Consider the following 19086-nt stretch of genomic DNA (forward strand, 5'->3'; position numbering starts at 1 on the left):
GTTGTAGCAGCAAATCTCTACGAAAGTAGTAATTCAAGCCGTAGACAATGAGCCAAAGATTTATAGCACGACAGGTAGGAATATCTCAATCTTCCGTTTCAAAAATTTTGAGAACGAATAAGTCCCATCCTTACCATGTGACATTAGTACAAGATCTAAAAGAAGAAGACTTTCCCAGAAGAACACAATTTTGTAATTGTATGCAACATCAACTAGAGTTGGACAACAAATTTTTATTCAAAGTTTTGTTCAGCGCTGAAGCAAGATTTGACAATAAAGGGATTGTTAATCGACAGAACTGTCACTGTTACTCCCAAAATAACCCACACTGGATCAGAACAGCTCATTTTCAAAATGTTTATTCCATAAATGTGTGGGCGGGTATTATTGCAGATTACGTAATTGGCCCGTACTTCTTCGAAGGCAACTTAACAGGACACAGGTACCGACAATTTTTGGTGAATGATTTTCCAGGGTTATTAGGAAATGTTCCTCTCAACCTCGGATAAGAGCTGTGGTTTGAGCAGGACGGGGCACCAACTCATTATCACAGAGTCGTTATGGACTATCTTGATGAGATGTTTGCAAATAAGTGGATTGGCAGAGGCAGTGTGAATGCATGCCCCCCTCGTAGTCCCGACTTAACACCTTTAGATTTTTTCTTGTGGGGGGTTGTGAAAGAACAAGTTTACCAAAGTCCTATTCGTAATTGTGAAGACTTAAAAACCAGAATTAGAAATGCAAGTGCTGCAATAACTACTGAAACACTTGCTCGCGTCCGGTTATCTTGGTTAAACCGCATCGAAATGTTTGTTGCGCAGGAAGGAAAGCATTTTGAACAGTACTTACGCCAGTTAAATTTATGTAATTGTTCAATTTATTTATTATATTTCCTTCAATTAATCTTCCATAGATCTTGCCTTCTTTCCTTCCTTTTTTTTTGACTTTTTTATTCTCATGCGTTATTACATATAGTGGTGTAAAATAAACATTTATTTCCTGGTAGACTGTGATATAATTAATTTCACACAAATTAAAAGTAAAAGAAGCAATGACAACAACGAAAACAGAAATGTGATTAGAGACAGCAATAGTAATAAAAAATATCAGACGAAGTTTTGCAGTGGACGTCCGAAGATGTTTTAATTGTTGCGGTTTTAATCACTTATCAAAACAATGTTCATTCCGAAAAGCAACTTGTCCCAGGTGTTCACAGGAACATTCTTTGAATCAGTATAAAAGTGAAACTCTGTGTTACATAAACTGTTCTATATGGAATTCCACCCACTCCGAAAAATTACCAGCAGATCATGCCGCTTCGGATATAAAGAACTGTCGTATGTATCAAAGAGCTGTTTCTGATTTTACACACAACATCTTAAGCTTAGAATAGCAATTAATGTCAAAGTCGACCGTTCCTGCACATCGTACAAAAATATACCATCGTCTTAAGAATATCAACATATATTATCAAAATGTACGAGATTTGAGTACCAAAGTTACTGAGGTTTTAACTTCTAATATTAGTATGAAACATGATTTTTGCATTTACCGAAACATGGTTGTGTTCGAATGTCAACGACGGTGAGATTTTTTATATAAACTACTTTAAATATCCAACAGTCAAAATTGAACTTAAAAATAGCCTATCAGAATGTCCGAGGATTAAATACAAAAGTCCACACATTTTATCCCAATGTCATTATTAACAACTCGGACGTCATTAGTATTACAGAAACATGGTTGAAAGATGAAGTGTCAAATAGTGAATATTTTAGTACAAATTATAATGTTTATAAGACCAATAATAAAGATAGAGGTGGCGGTGTATTGTTAGCCGTAAGAACAAGTTTTGACTCAAATCAACTACCCCTGATATCTCCTATGTCGACTGTGGACCTTATTGGTATAACACTGAAACTTAATGAACAGATTAAGCTCAATATTATTAACTTATACTTGCCACCCGCTTCGCCTGTTGAGCATTACGATGATATTTTTGAATATCTAGAAAATAACTGTGTCTTATCTTCTAATACTCTGATTATGGGTGACTTTAATATTCTTCAGTACTATAGACAAATGGTTCTTGGTGATAATTTGAATAATCTGTCAGGTTCTTGCATTAGTTTACGTGATTTTGTCAATATTAATAACTTAAAGCAGAGCAATCTAATAACAAACGTTAACTCTAGATTGTTGGAAAATCCTTTGGTACAAGAAGATCGACATCATCCTTCGCTATCTGTTACTCTTGAATTTTCTTCTGATATAAAACCACGTAAATTTAGCACAGGTGATAACAGTCTCAAACACAATTTTCGTAAAGGTGATTACATTGGGCTATATGATGAATTATGCAGGAAAGACTGGTCTCGTCTAATGTCATTTGCAAGTGTTAATGATGCTTGTTACTGTTTTTATGGGGAAATTTTCAAATTATTTGATAAAATCATACCAAAGTATCCCATCCAAACAAAAATCCTATTCAGAGTGGTTTTCACCTATTACAATAGATCTTATCAACAAAAAGCGACGTTTGTGGAAGCGTTATAAGAAATATCGATTTGATAGGGATTTAATCCAAGTAAACTCTATCAGAAAACTTATTAAATCCAAAATTAAGAACGAATATGCGAAGTTTGTAACTTTGGCCCAAGATGATATTAAACAGAAGCCGAAAATCCTGTAGAAATATTAAATTAATATATTTCCACAGGAGAATCATCCAAGCATCCCGGGCAACATGTTTTTTCAAGATGAAGAGTTATCAGACCCTCAGGATATAGTGAATAACTTTGCTGTTTACTTCAGATCTGTATTTGTTAATGATGATTTTGACTGTGATATTGTACCGGTATGTGATAACATCTGTGATATGACCAACGTCTTACATAATTTTGTGACTTCTACTTGTGATATTTACAGTGCTGTGAAGAGAATACAGTCTAATTTTACTAGGGGTTCAGATGGCGTACCAGCATTCTTCGTTAAAGATTGTGTATCGTGTTTATGTCAGCCATTGTGTTATCTTTTTAATCTCATTGTTCGTGATGCTACTTTTCCAAATGCTTGGAAAGTAGCTAGAATTGTTCCTGTGTTTAAGAATGGTGACCGGCACAACATTCAAAATTATAGACCTATAGCAATAATTTCAAATTTTGCGAAGTTGTTCGCATCCATCTTATCTAATATATTATATTCTCATGTATCGTCTATGATTGATGTTAATCAACATGGCTTTATGAAAAGTAAATCGACATCTACCAATTTATGCGATTTTGTCCAGTATGTATTTGACTCGCTTGAATCCAAAACTCAAGTTGATGTTATATGTACTGATATGTCCAAAGCTTTTGATGTGATAAAACACTCTCTTCTTATTAATAAACTTAAGTCTATTGGCTTATGTAATTTTATTTAAGTCTTTATTAAGTGATCGTAAACAGTTTGTTGAATATAACGGTTTTAGATCGCACACTTATACACATCTAGTGGCGTAACGCAAGGATCGAATCTAGGACCTATTTTATTTGTTGTTTTTTTCAATGATGCATTAGTGCATTTTAATTGTCGTGTTTTTGTTTATGCGGATCATCTTAAGATAGCTAACTGTATCTCAAATAGCAGTGATTGGGTTCTCTTACAAGCAGACCTAAATAATTTCAGTATGTGGTGTAGTAACAATGGTCAAACTATTAATGAGGGTAAATGCAGAGTAATTACATTTACTAAATCGAGTTGTACTACGCAATTTCAATATACATTAAATGATCTTGAAAATTGTTAATTCATTTGCAAATTTCTTTACTAAAACATTCAATCAGAATACATGTCCTACTAAAGATATCAGTTGTTTAGCAAGCTTTAAAGAGATTAAAGCCCTAAATGACGGCTGGTCCTGATTCCATACCCTCTTTTCTTTCAAAAGACCGTGCCATACTACTTGCCGGACCCTAGACTTTCATCTTTAACTTAGTTCTTCAAACATCACAATTTCCTGAATTGTGGAAGGTTTCACGTGTCTCACCTATTTTTAAAGCTGGAAATCGTTCTGATATATCCAATCATCGTCCTATAAGCATAATTAACAATTTCGCTAAACTGTTTGAATATATTCTCCATCCTATTATTTATTCTCACTTCTCCAATATGATAACAACTAAGCAGCATGGTTTGAGTAAGGTCGGTCGACAGTCACTAATCTGACAATATTTTCTCAATTCTGTCTGAAGTTTTAGATCGACGAGGGCAAGTTGACTGAATTTACATAGATTTTTCTAAGGCCTTTGACCGTATTGATCACCATACATTGCTCCGTAAACTCTCAACCTTTGGATTATCAGACTCTCTTATCGCCTTAATTAAATCATACTTAGTTGGTAGATCGCAGTATGTTTCATTAAATGGTTTCGACTATTATTTCTATGCTCAAACTTCAGGTGTTCCTCAGGGCTCCGTTTTGGGTCCTCTGCTTTTTAATATGTATATCCATGATATAACCGAAGTATTTAACAGTCGACTGTTTAATGTTTGCTGACGATTTGAAAATTTTTGTAGAGGTTAAATTATTCGAAAATTGTGAGAGGCTTCAGAATAATCCTCGTATTATTTTTAATTGGTGCCAGGAGAATTTCTTTTGCATCAATGGTAATAAGTGTTACGTAATGTCCTTCTCCAAAATTACCAACAACACTCATTATGATTACTGTTTTGACAATAACGTCATAAAACGTAAATCTTTAATTCGTAACTTGGGGGTTACGTTTGATACAAAATTGAATTTTGTTGATCACACTAACATAATTACTACTAAAGCATTTAAATCATTAGAATTTGTCATTCGACACTCAAAAGAAACATCGAAAAAATCCAAAGGAGTTTCCTCAAATACCTTGCCTACAGGATTGATGGGGTTTATCCGACTCAAGGTTTTCCACATGACCTACTTCTGAAAAGGTTTAAGTTACACAGTCTTCAGAGAAGAAGAATGCTGGACTCTGTTTTAATGCTGGTTTATTTAGTTCGTTCCTACATAGATTGCCCACTGTTACTGAGTATGTTAAAGTTTCGGACAGTAACAGCACGTTTTCGGAGTACTAATCTATTTGAAATTGCAGTACCGAGAACTATAATATCGTGAAAACCTCCCCGCTTCATCAGGCTGTTAGGAACTACTCCTTGATCAGTCACAAAATCGACATTAAGCTTATCTTTGAAACTATGGAAATTTAGTTGAGTATTACTATCTATTTCGCGCTGTTCATTATTACCATTACTGTTTACCTACTTATTAGTGATGTAATCCAGTAATTCGGCAAATGCCTGTGGGATTATTTTGTATTAATGTTGTTATTATTATTATTATTAATGTTTAAAAACAAATTTCTTCAAAAATTAACAAAAAAACATACAGGGTCAAAGTTTTTTTGTCGGTCATCTTGCATATACATATTTTATAAATGTGAAACCACTTGTTCTTATATATATATTTATCATATCTCAAACCATCTAACAATTAAAAAAAAATGATCTAAAACTAACTCCATGCCTGTCACGAAAACTCAAAACAGTATGTCTTACGATTTAAACAATATTTCTAACCTACATCAAAATTTGAGAACAATCGACCCAGTAGTTTCGGAACTTGTGGTCTAATAAAAATCGACACAGACAGACAGACAGACCGAAATGGTAAACCTATGTTTTCGCACTCTAGGAATCATTAAACATTGAGGAAACATGAAAGTATCCATTCGCTCGAGATTTGCAATATTTCCCTAACTTACGTTTGGAAAGTAAAAACTAACTACTCAACTACGTGTTTTACGATTTGTTATTCAATATTTTGTGAATTTCTTTCTCTATAAGTGTTGCTTAAAATAGTTATGGTTAGCACTGAACAACAGCTCAGGCTGACTTATCCTAATAGCTGCTTTTCGAAACAATTCAAAATTCTAAAATTCCAGCGTGCTGAACATCAAGAAACTTGCTCATCAGTGACAGTATTTTTTTGTCGAAATCAATTTTTTGGGGGGGATAAAGAGGTATATGTTGATTAAAAATTTACCATGCCTGCAATAACTTCAAAACATCTGCAAGATTTCAAGGCATTCGGTTTTGCAGTCCTGATATAATCAATAGAATTAATAAAAAGTCATTAATTCTTTTTTGCATCACCCTGTCTCAGCAAATCGAAAAAATATGAATGCAAATGCAATAATTTCAAAAGTGTGCAGAATACTTTATTGAACGATAAAAAAAGCAAAATAAGAATGAAAAACGGTACTGCATACAAAACTGAGGCGGCAGCTCTTTGTTGCAATTGGTTGTCTGGTTGCAAGTGATAAATTAGTGGAACGCCGGGAAGTGGCCAGTTTTGCATTTTGCTTCATATTTTTGTAATAACCAAATTAAGAACAAATAAATTTTATTTTCCGTTACATTTAACCCAGAAGGGGGCTTATTGGTCCAGCATCACAAGCATATCCATATAAACCGTCTCTGCACAAGTAATGACATTGTAAAGTATATTTATAGCACATTATCAACGGCAGCAATATGCGCAGTGGTAAAATGTTGATGTTTATACATCGGAAGAATGTCACGTAGACATTTGTTTGGCTTGCATCATATCAAAACAGATTACTAAAATTATTGATAAGCCTCAAGTGAACAAAATATTCTGAATGTTAGTATTATAATTCTTACCTTATTATTTTATTGTTATAAAAACGATCGTATTTAATCGAACCATTTTCGAGAAAATGGGGTGGATCGTTCTTAATTTGATTAATAATAAATTGACTGATTCAGCAATTTTTTGAGACGCCCTGTATAAGCAAATCTAAAAAATATTAACGGAGTGATAAATCATAAGTATTGTCTCATGATAGTTTGCACATTTAAGACAGGATTTATTCAGCAAAATTTTGAGATGACATCATCAATTTTTTAGGGCGGATGCAAAATGTTGTTTTATAATTTTCATTTTTTTCCAAAAATTGATTCATTGATGACAATGATTTGGAATGCGATCCAAGTCAATTGTTGTTTCAGTTCTCTCTAAAAGCTCTATTCCAAATAAAGAAACCTATTTAAAAGTTTCCTTTACGATTCATATTGCACTTTAAGGAATTTAAGGAAAAGGATATTTATTCCTTAACATGGATACTTGCAATGCAATGTGTACTGCTAACCTATGTCATTACAGCAAGTCATGTCGAGGAAAGCAGCTAAAATGAGCATTAAAATTTTATTATTAAAATAATTAAGCTGCAAGCTACAATAAGCAGGGATGAAGTCTATAATGAAGGTATTCAACCGTGGGTAACGTCAGCAGCAGAGCGCACTTCGCTGACCTGTCAAACAACGCCCAGGGGCTACTCATCTATAGCCGAACCCCCCATTTCGTCCATTCACATATCATAAACAAACAAATCAGGAGTAAGAAAATATAATGTGTTTATGGAAAGGTATAATAGACTACAGGAAATATAGAGTACCTCACAAAAAATGAAATATGCCAGTACAAAATGCAGTAGTGTAATTTAACAAAAATTTTGCAGGTAATTTATAGACATAAAATGGTCCAGCTTGTGTGTCAACGCATGGAACAAATATGTGTTTTAAAGAATAAGAGAATTGAAGTTCTTTCTTGTTATTACAATCTGAAGAAAAATTATAAGTTTATCAATTACTGTCTTATAATGATTAAATACATTTTCTGTTAGGCAATAATTTTATTCATTCATTTCTTTGAGCTACCTATGAACTACAATGAACTATTTTTCATGAGTCTTAAATTACATTCCTTTAACAGCAGTAAAAATTCGGAAGTATGCTAATAATTACGAAACGCTGTTATAAAATATTTGGTAATCTTATCTTTATCAAAAAAAAAACTCACTGTAACACACCATGACGCATGGTCGCCAAATAACTCTTAATTCTACGTATCGATCAGTAGTACCAAGCACTCATAAATAAAATTGTTTCGTAAAATTTATGTTGGTATTACAGTAACGATGAGCTTGAAATGCATTTTCACAAAACAACATTAATACAATTATTACCATTAAAAAAATGGGATGACTCGTTCTTCTCCAAACGAGAAACTATTTCCCTTCTGCCTGAAGACGGTACTGTGTACCGAAACACGTGTAGCAGTGTCTATTAATAAATTATTTAAACTCTTAAAGTTTTTCTTTAATATTAAGATTGGGCCAAACTTGTACTGGTTTCATCACGAGTCCTACCAGTCTTAAACAAAATTCTCATCTCTAGTGTGTCAGTTCAAAGTACTGGGCCAGATAAAAATAATGTATTATTTAGATTATCCTATTACATAAAGTGATACGTTGAAAAAAGGGAGATGGCGCAGCTTATAAAGTGTTATCAGAAGTGGGGAGTCCCCGAAGCGTAGGTATTATATAAACACGTATAATGGTATAAACCAATAAGATAAATTTTGTCGTTATTTTGATTCAACCCGTTCTAAGGAAAAAACCAAAACGCCATATTTATTCAAGAAAAAGATCAGAACTGAGAGACATTTTACAATTTCAACACCAAGATCAGGTATGTAACTTTTTACGCACATTATAATTAATTGTAACTGTAGCTACAAAACTTTTTTTTTCCTTCAATTTTGTAAATTTTTCGTCAACAAATCATCCGATTTACATTTCTAATAATCTAAGTTACGAGTAAAATTAGATAATTTGTATGAATAACTGCAAAATAATTGTTTGATAACTAGGTAATATAAATGTGTTGAAGACTTGATACTGAACACGTTTTTTATCTATTTACCGTCCATTAAATGTTAATCAAAATACCCACATGTAAATTTTTTTTTGTATTTGCTTCGTGGGTTAGTAATCGCTTATTTAAATCCACCAAAAGGTTTTTATCTTATCTTTCTTGCATAGGTCGAAGCATAAATACTTTCCTGATATGTTAGGCAATTTTTTGTTATCAGATAATTTTTTAACTCTCCACTAGATTTGGGGTTTCCCGGTAAAGTCAAGTTAGTCTTACGTGTATTAATCATAAACTCCCTTTATCTCAGCCAGAGATCACTAATTAAATATCTATTCAAAATTATTTACACCGAACTTCCCTTACCTCTTACGTGCTATAATTCCAATGACTCCAGCTTCTTCGATAAATTAACAAAATTTTATTTTAGAATTTGCACATTTCAAGTAAAATCTGCTTTACAAAACATTTAATGTCAGTATGTTGTTCATGTCCAAATTTGAAAATGATTTTGTGTAATTATTAGATACCCTGAAACGTAAGAATGGCGTTCGCGTACGAACCAAGTGCCAAACAAATCATTGATTTAAGTGAGGGTAACAAAATCGCGGCAAACGAAGATACTCTTCGCCAGGTTTTTCTTAATCCGAGCGTAAAAGACAAACCTGTGTGTGTGGTTTCAATTAATGGCACTTTTCAACAAGGAAAATCATTTCTGCTTAATTTTTTTGTCCGTTATTTAAAATTAAAGGTAGGTACTATTAATCGCTACACGCTACACGTATTTCTGAATTTGGTTTTTAGTATAAACTGAAGAAAATAACTTCCGAAAAGTGGCTTAACGCAGAAGATGGCAATATTTCTGGTACTGCTTGGAAATGTGGTAGCGATAGACATACAGTCGGTATTTTAGTGTGGTCTGAGATATTTATAGCCGAATTACCATCAGGAGAGGAAGTAATGTTTTTATGACTTTGTTAACACCTATTATAAATATTTGTTTGTTATCAGATTGCAATAGTTCTTTTGGACTCCCAAGGTACTTTTGATGTTGACACCACAATGCAAGACTGTGCTGCCATTTTTGCAATCAGTACCTTAATTAGCTCGGTACAAATTTTCAATTTGAAGGAGAAAATAAGCCTATTGGATCTGGAACATTTGGAAGTAAGGCAAAAGTGTTGGTTTTCGGCTTTACGGGATTAATTAATTTTAGTGTTTTTCGGGTTATGGCCAACTAGCGCTGCAAGAAGGTTCAAGATGGAATGCAGCACCCTTTCAAAATCTTTGGTTTTTAATAAGAGACTGGCCTTACCAATTTGAATTTGATTTCGGCACTAGCGGCGGACAGCGACTTTTGACTAGTGTAATCAATCGTACCACAGAATTAACTTCGGAGTTAAATATTCAAAAGGATAATATTCGTAAGCTTTTTGAAAATATTTACTGTTGCTTGTTACCGCATCCGGGCGAAACTGTTGCGAAAAGTCCATCATTTAGTGGAAAACTTGAAGGTAATATACTATAGTTTATACTTATTTAAACTCACATCTATAATTGGTTGTAGACATTGATGAAAGGTTTCTGAAACATGTAGAAGAGTTTGTACCAAAGATTCTATCGCAAGAAAATTTGGTTCCAAAAACGATAAATGGAGAAAAAATTAAAGTGTCCGATCTATTTACGTTTATTCAAATATACTGCGACTACTTTTCCGGTGGAAATGTGCCACCCTTACCTACAATGTACATGGTAATCAAAAACTTTAGAAATCTACAATGTTGTGTTACTGATGATATAATAATTATTAGGCAACAGCTGAAGCTCAACTTAAAATAGCTGTAACCGAATCCGGAGCAATGTATAAAGAAGCAATGGACGAGATCGTTCTGGTTGACGCATCACTTGAGAATGACGTTTTAGAAGGACATCATCTTGAACAAAAACAAAACGCAATGGATAATTTTAATAATAAAAAAATATTAGGAAATATTGAAATCAAGAGAAAATTTAAAACACTACTCAAAGGGGTTAGTTAAAGAGTCTTTTTCATTAGACGAAGTTAACTGTTTTCAATTTCAGAAGCTAGACCAAAGATTTATCGAATACAGACGCCTAAACAGGGTCAAGCAAGAGAAAGAAAAAGAAATTGCTTATCAACAACAAGCGTTTGAAACCCACCTCCGAGAAGAAACGGAAAAGGTTAAAAAATCACAGGCTGAGGAAATTCAACGTGAATTAGAAGCTCTAAGAAATAAACAAAATAGCCTTGAACAGCAGCTCTTGGAAGAAAGAAAGAGACGTGATGAGGAAACGTTAAACTTGATAATGGAGAAATCAAGAGAGCAGCTAGAAAATCAAGAACAACTGCAAGAGAAGCTTGCAACTGCTTATCAGCATGCATTTAAAACCCAACTCCGAGAAGAAACGGAAAAAGTAAAAAAAATACATGATGAGGAATTTCAACGTGAATTAGAAGCTCTGAGAAGTAGACAAACTAGCCTTGAACAACAGCTCTTGGAAAAAATAAACAAACGTGGTGAGGAAACGTTAAACTTGATAATGGAGAAATCAAGAGAGCAGCTAGAAAATCAAAAACAACAGCAAGAAAATCTTGCGACTGCTTATCAGCATGCACTTAAAACCCAACTCCGAGAAGAAACGGAAAACGTAAAAAAAATACATGATGAGGAATTTCAACGTGAATTAGAAGCTCTAAGAGATAGACAAACTAGCCTTGAACAGCAGCTCTTGGAAAAAATAAACAAACGTGGTGAGGAAACGTTAAACTTGATAATGGAGAAATTAAGAGAGCAGCTAGAAAATCAAGAAAAACTGCAAGAAAAGCTTGTGACTGAAATAGAAAGGAGGTATGAGGATAAGTTCGCGTATCAACAACAATTATTGGAGGAAGAAATACGTCGAAGAACTGCCCAGATAGAAAGCGAACAAAAGTCCAGACTTCATGAACTGGAGGTAAGTAATTCTACGAGTATAGGTGCATTAACAAAATGCTTTTTTAGTATACCGTCATGTACATTTTTAAACTTTGTTGTAAAGCTAAAAATTTGGCTGTTCTGAAAAATGGTCATATCGAGTCCTAACTCATAACAAATGTCCAGTTACAATTTACCCACTTAATTTATATATAACTTTCATAACAACTCCATGCTGGAATATTTTAGAAATATTTTGAATAAGCACCTACCACTTTTTTACAACAATGAAAAATTATTAGAGCCACTAGTGCACAGTCAACGCCACAAGTATCTCAGAGTTATACCAATCACAACGTTGCGTTGCGGAAATTTGAGAAAAATTAGACATGGCGTTTCTAAATAATTAGAAAAATTAGTCTATAAAATAAATCCGTCGATCTACAATCACTTTTTTTGGATATTAAGTGCACGCAGTTGCAAAAAATAAAAACGCAGCAGTAAAAAACTCATGTTTTTCAGATGCAATGCACACAAGAGAAAAATGCACGCCTTATAATAGAGAAAAACAGTTTAGAAGACGACAAAGAAAAACTTTTAGAAACATTGAAAAGAGCAACTAACTTAGCAGAAGAAGCAAAACAAGAAGCGCAAGAAGCAAGAGAAGAAGCGCAAGAAGCAAGAGAAAAAGTTGAAAGTACATCTGGATGCATAATTCTTTAATTTATATATTTTTCCAATAATAATTTGTAACATTAGTGCACTTGTAGACACACTAAAATATAAACACACCTGTTTAAAATGTTCAACCGTTTCAACCAATCAACACGTTTGTTTTTTGCCAAAACTTTTCCATACAACCAAAACTTCAAAAGTAATGCGATTTTTTATTTTTTACTTTCTTCATGTCAACAGCAGTGTGAATAATATAACTGTAAACATTTTATTCATCCTTTCTATTGAACTGCTATTTTAATCATGAGATTTAATATACGAAAAGAGCATTTTATTAATAGTAATTCTAATTGGAAAAAAATGTATCTCCATGAATCCGCTGCTGCAGCATTTCCAAGTCTTACTGCACAAAATGATATGTCGTGAAAAGTAAAGTTATATCCTTGTACACTTAAAAATCTGCGAAGGGCTCCGGGAAGCGGGAAATTTATGGACGACTTGGAGGAAGTCTGGATAAAACTCGATATAAAAGTGGATAACATGCTAGGGAAGGTCAAATGTTTCGTGAAGCGTATTATCCTTTTTTTTAGTTGTTCAAGTCGAGATTTATTATTATAATAACTACATAATAATGTCGTCTGCCTCTATTTGAAGGCAGTTTATGTTTTTTATTGCCGCTTTTTACATCGACCACAGCATGCACGGGTGATTTATCAGTTTGACGATGCTTTTCGATACACTAGAATCTACCAACTTACTGCCACGGATTATTTGTCAATTACAATTTATTGTAAACATAAATATTTTGACCCTCCAAAAAAATGATTTTTTGGGGGAAAGAGGTAATTCATTAAAAAGGAGAGTTGTATAAATTTAGACGAAGGGAGGCTGTGATCAGTGCAGTCAGACACGGTAGAGAGCTAATGTTCACTGCAAAGAAATGAAATAAGCTTACGTGTATTAGGTATATCTAAAACTCCATTGCTCATACGATATTTGATGCTAACGAAATGTTAATCACCGATAGCTTTGACATTTAAAATTTGGTTACCTAATGATTGTTTTCTCATAGAACAAAGCACTGTAAGTTCTAAACAGACTAACATCAGACTTATTAGAATAGAAGTTCTAGGTATTACAAGGTATAGGTAATCAAACGATGCTGATGTAGGCACGTTGTGATCTTAGAATATCAAAACTATAACATATCGATAAAACACTTTAAATAATATGGGAGATCGAGTGATCTCTCTTTTGAGAACTTTTTTCATTCGTTATTTATGATACCAAAGTAAAAAAAAATCATAAATACAAAAAAATAATTTTTATTGAATTTTTTTTCAAACACTTTTCTAATCATCCGAAGTGACTGAGTGAGTTCTTGTGCTCCACAGTTTTGCCGTGACTTTAGTGTTTTTTTCGCTTAAAATTGTGCTGTTGCCGCTTGCACTTTCTAAGTTGGTTGGGGTGGTATGTTGTTGAGCAACATGGTTCCTTAACAAGCCGCTCAACCGTCTCCAACCTTTTTTGACCAAATTTTGACCAGTAAGCAAAACAAAAGTTGGCAACAAAGGCAAATTGACGTAATCTATACAGACTTTTTGAGTGCATTCGATGGTGTCAATCATGAGATACTTTTAAACAAAGTCTGCTTTTTTGGGTTTTCACTTGATTTGTTGTGATTTATGAGATCTTATTTGGTCAACAGAGTGGATAATGTCTCTTATAAATGCTACAAATCCAGTGTTTTTACAGTAACCTCCGGTGTTCCACAGAGATCTAACCGTGGCCCTTTGCTGTTTGTCCTCTTTACTGATGACTTGCTCACCGTCTTAAATTGGAAGGTATTGGCGTATGCTGATGACATTAAGATATTTACACCTATATCAAGTACAGATGATGACACATTGCTTCAAGAGAATCTAGATATTATTACTGAGTGGTGTACCAAATTTCTCCTTGCCTTTAATGTTAAAAAATCGCACTTTATGTCGTATGCCAAGAGAAATTAATTTTATTAATTCGTCCTACTCAATATGTCGTCAGTTATTAGAAAAGAAAAATATCTGTATGGACCTTGGAGTAACTTTCGATTCACAGTTGTCCATTATTCAACATATCACCAACGTCTGCTCGTCTAGTTCAAAAATGCTAGGTTTCATAATACGAACTAGCCGAAGTTTCTCGGGTCCTCTGTTGATCAAAAACTTATATTTTGAACTTGTCGCTAGCAAACTGTAATATAGCACCCTCTTTATGCATATTACAGTATTCTAGAAGAAAGAATTCAAAGAAAATTCCTGAAGTTTATATGTTATAAAATTGAAGGAGTGTATCCTCCACGTAATTATGACTATGCTTTGTTGTTACAAAATCATAATATGGATAGTCCTATAAAACTCAGACAATTAAATTATTTATTTATTTATTTAATTATTTATTTATTCTTAAACAAATATGTTATATATATTAATAAACACTTGATACGACCCTTGGACTTCCCGAACGAAGTAAAACCTGTCATCTGCTTTTTTTAGCTACAAGTATTAAAAAACCGATTTTGAACATAATAATATTGTGTAATTAAACTACCAATTTTATCAAGAACGAGTCAAAATTATAATAATTTTTTTCATTGATCATTTTTAGTACCATGTGTAAAATGAAATAAACTCTCAAAAGAAGGATAACTCGAGTCCCACGCTATTTCAAATTTTCTACCTATATGTCAAATTTATAACATTTAAACGTCACAAGGCGTCACTTTTGGCAGTATTTTATACCAGAAACACCTTTTTATTGTAACATCACATATATTTAAGTATATTCTTTACACATTGTCTTCCCCTTTTCTTAAAAATTCCATCGTTCTGGCATTGATTCTTATCGCCCCATTCTAAGTAACAGATGATAAAATGTTTCGCTTATTAGATTTTCTCCACCACTTTTTTTTTTATTTTTTCAGTTATCCAGTTACCTCCTAGGTCCCTTTATCAGCTCCCCCATTTCTTGTTCTGTTGGTAGATCTGGTCGTCGTACTCCTTTTCATTTAAAAATTTCTCAAAATATTTAATTTTTAATTTAATTTATTAATAAACGGGAAACCCTTTTACAAAATAGTACATGTCTATATACTAATACACTGGAAAGACCTAAAAACATTTCAACAAAAATACCTAACACCAATTTAGAAAACAAACAAAAGTATAATAATGTTCACTTAACTATACCTGAATATCAAGATAACAATTGCGACGAAATTCCGGTGGAACGGTCCGGAATCTCGTCGATAACGTGTGGTGGCAAAGTACCTGGATGCCAAGCCTTGAGCCGACTAGTGCCGCTGATATAAGAAACACGTCTGGTCGCCGGGGGCGGCGCCTTCGGTCAGGAGCGGCGGTCGCTCGGGCGCCAAGGCGCTCTCCTGGGGAGGGAACGCCGGGGTTGCTCTCAAACCGGAGACATGGATCTCAGGTGGTGAGCGCCCGCGAAAATAAGATAATAAAATAAAACGGCAGGAAATATGTTACACAATAAATAGGGTTTATACCCTGTCACCAGCAGCAATGATGAATTATAAAGATCATCATTGACAAGACCATGAAGGAATTAAATATCTAAAAATTTACGATAACGCTCCAGAGATTGCATATTAAATTGATTTCTTATCTCCTGTAACATGAAGACGGTTGAGTCGCACCAAAGAAGTAAAGAGAATTTTCAGAGTCCCAACAGAAAAACTTTGACAGTGTCTCCAGATTAGACCTAACATGCTGTTAGCTTTATTACATAGGCCGTTACAATGACTTTTAAAAGTCAGTTTTGATTCGAAAATAACACCCAAATCCCTGATTTCACTAACAGGAACCAGCATAGACTAACCCAGATGTTAACACTAGTTTACAAATTTAAACTTTTTTTCATATCCAAAATTAAAAAATAATATGTTTTACTTCTAAATTACTTACTGACAACATATCCAAAAACAAATAATCCGTATCACGTCAGGTTTTTTCATAAATCCAAAGTAATTTGCTTTTACCTTCACGTTAGTGTTAGACTGATTCATGTTAATGTACCATTGTCGCATAAAAAATGTCTTCGAGATCGTGCAAAGTAAGTGCAAATGAGTTTTGTTACGTTTATAGTAAAATTATAGTACCTAAAGCGGGAATACCTGTTCAAATATGCTTAAAAAGAAGGTATCACGGTTTTTGGGAAAAAAATGTGTTACTGTTGGTCTATTATAAGGCAAACTGACAGTACTGTCAATAAAAGAAACGCTAATGTTAATCATTTTTAATTTTTAATTATAATGTTTATAATATTACTGGGTGTTGCTTTTATTTGATACAACCCCTGTAACTTCTTTATTCTTAAAGATAAACCTGTATTTCTTTGACCAAATTTGTATCATTTTAAAAGATCTTTGTGAGGCCAAAGCTCACATTTTAATTATCACTTCCCTTAGAAAAATCAAAAGCAACCAATTATTCTAAAATCAATACCTGAAAAATTTTAAATAAAACATTGATTTAGTAGCTTGAAAAATTGACACGCATGTTATTAATTTACGTAAATGATCTTATAAAATGATACAAATTTGCTCAAAGAACTATATATTCATATATTTAAAAATGAAAAAGTTACAAGAGTTGTATAAAAGAAAAAAAAAATACGGGGTATTTTTATATAAATATCTCAAAAACCTGACGTAATGGATTGTTTCTGCTTTCAGATCTGAATTTCCCGAACCCAAATCCTTTCGATTCAACTATTTTTGTCTTTAGATTTAAAACCTTGTAAACTAGTGATAATTAAAGTTAATATTCGATGAGATATTAAGGAAAAAAATAATATAACATTTATCAATAGAGTTTTGATGGTCCAGTCAAATAAAATATTAAGACCTTATTGCAACTCTAACGCATCAATTAAGGAACTAATAATTTTAAACAATTTCAAGTCATCAGCAAATAACAAAGATTGTGAAAAACGAAAACAAGAAATTAAATCGTTAATAAACAAACCGAACTAAATAGGTCCACAATGCGACCCTTGAGGCACACCAAATGATACAGAACCAATTCTTACTTGTTGTGATCTGTGAACTAAAAATGAAACCAACCAATTAATTGTGCCAGGAGCAAATTTCACGTTATTTCATAATATATGTTAAGATTATGTGATTCACTTGTCCAATGCCTTTGAAAAATCATATATACTGCGTCTACTTGTAATTTCTGAGCAAAGGTTTCGTACAGGTAGCAGGAATAGTCTAGTAAATTCGTTAAAATAGATCTGCTTTTAATAAATCCATGTTGTTTGTTTAAAATAATGTTAGAAGAGACCCACTGTAATTGTTTGGATACAATACAATCGAAAATTTTTGGTATCGAAGATTGAATGCTTACTCCCCTATAAAACTCAAATCTTCTAAATTCAAGAAGCGATTTAATATAAAATAAACCTATACACCAAGAAACGGACAGCTAAATTTACTATCAGCTTTAGTAGACAATATTGGTTATAGTTGCAGATCTGGAAAGCACGGCTAAATCACCACAAAATTAAGAGCGAAAAACGACATGTCACTTACTCACTCACTCAAAAAATGAATCTAGTTTTCCAATGTTGTCTTTTCACATTTCCTGTTTTTGTGGCGATTTCCGATTGCTTCTAATTGTTTCTCCCTTTTTCCATTTACAAGTTCATTTTACCTTTTTCCTTTCTTAAATTAATCTTAGTTTCTTCTTCTTTTTTTGAATCTATACTTTTCTATCTTTGCTCGGTTTCTCGTAGTCAAGGCTTTCTTAAAATCGTCATGAAACTAGTCATCTCTTCCTTTGTTAACAAAGGTTTGCTGCCTATACTATTGCAATTTCAGTCCTATGTCATTCGTGTTCTATTGTCTCACCCATGGTAAGTATCTTGTTTCCTGATCTCATACATACTTCCGCTTCAAGACGTTCTATTAAATTTTCTTCTCTAATAGGTAAAGGTAGAATTGATGAATTAATGTGTGATCGCTGCTTATTTGCATCTGTTCCCCTATGGCTTCCAATCTTATAGGTATGTTCGTTTCATATTTTTTCACAGATTTTTCTTTAGAAACATTTTTCTAATAACATTTCTGATTCTCTTACTTCACTTAAATTCCGAGTGGCTGTATTATTTAGAATTAGATAAAAAAAATCCTCTCTAATACTGAACGACAATAACCTGAAATCATAAAGCATAAGTCAATTTTTTATAATAATTCAATCACCGACTGGGAAAAATAGACCTCATCATGTCAATAAATTCCAGCATTAATAAACGAACCAATTTCCTGTATACATCAACAATCCCAGCAACTCCACAAAACAGATTATCTTTGTAAAATTTATTGGTTACCGCACTCTTCATTACCCTCAGAACTGCAGATATTTATTGGAATTAACGAAAACGCCTCCATCAAGTCCAAGCTACCCTTATACATCGCATCGCTCGCAGGAGAGGCCCATTTGCTATTGTGCGCCCGTACATAAAGGGGTTCCGTAGGGTGCCTTTCTTATATAACATAGTCTGCATTGCAATAGCTAAATTCAAAGGGGTGCGCGTTCCGCGCCGCTTCTGTTTTCGCTGATCCGACTTCGGCAACGTACTGTCCACTGCTCCCCTGTACTAAAAGCTGAAAGAAAAGGATAGAAACGCGGATCGTGAAGCACAT

At 33.4% G+C, this 19086-nt stretch overlaps 2 protein-coding genes across 3 annotated transcripts in view; both read left to right on the forward strand.

Annotated features, from left to right (window-relative positions):
* The window catches only part of LOC135125763 (small ribosomal subunit protein eS21), a 567386-nt gene that overhangs the window by 408068 nt on the left and 140232 nt on the right, over window positions 1–19086 (forward strand). The gene's annotated exons all lie outside the window — the stretch shown is intronic.
* Window positions 8453–12503, forward strand: LOC135125751 (atlastin-like). Of its 2 annotated transcripts, XM_064051412.1 has the most exons (9): window positions 8453–8580; window positions 9290–9514; window positions 9568–9720; window positions 9775–9930; window positions 9980–10277; window positions 10331–10515; window positions 10575–10793; window positions 10846–11739; window positions 12222–12503. In XM_064051412.1, exons 2-9 carry the CDS (start codon window positions 9308–9310, stop codon window positions 12420–12422), a joined length of 2313 nt encoding a protein of 770 aa, XP_063907482.1. In that variant the 5' UTR covers window positions 8453–8580; window positions 9290–9307; the 3' UTR covers window positions 12423–12503. The 2 variants fall into 2 exon arrangements, with proteins under 2 accessions (XP_063907482.1, XP_063907483.1); XM_064051413.1 differs by lacking the exon at window positions 9290–9514 and having other exon boundaries at window positions 8454–8580.

The sequence above is a fragment of the Zophobas morio genome, unplaced genomic scaffold (assembly GCF_036711695.1).
Source record: "Zophobas morio isolate AGI-343-1 ecotype UQ-CSIRO unplaced genomic scaffold, CSIRO_AGI_Zmor_V1 ptg000009l, whole genome shotgun sequence".
NCBI lineage: Eukaryota > Metazoa > Arthropoda > Insecta > Coleoptera > Tenebrionidae > Zophobas > Zophobas morio.

Bases quoted from the DNA above. Each gene is read 5' to 3' on its own strand.
- LOC135125751 (XM_064051412.1), top strand. From the start codon at position 9,308: ATGGCGTTCGCGTACGAACCAAGTGCCAAACAAATCATTGATTTAAGT. The intron at 10,794-10,845 runs GTTAGTTAAAGA...TTTCAATTTCAG, and splicing joins TTAAAACACTACTCAAAGGG to AAGCTAGACCAAAGATTTAT. The intron at 11,740-12,221 runs GTAAGTAATTCT...CATGTTTTTCAG, and splicing joins CCAGACTTCATGAACTGGAG to ATGCAATGCACACAAGAGAA.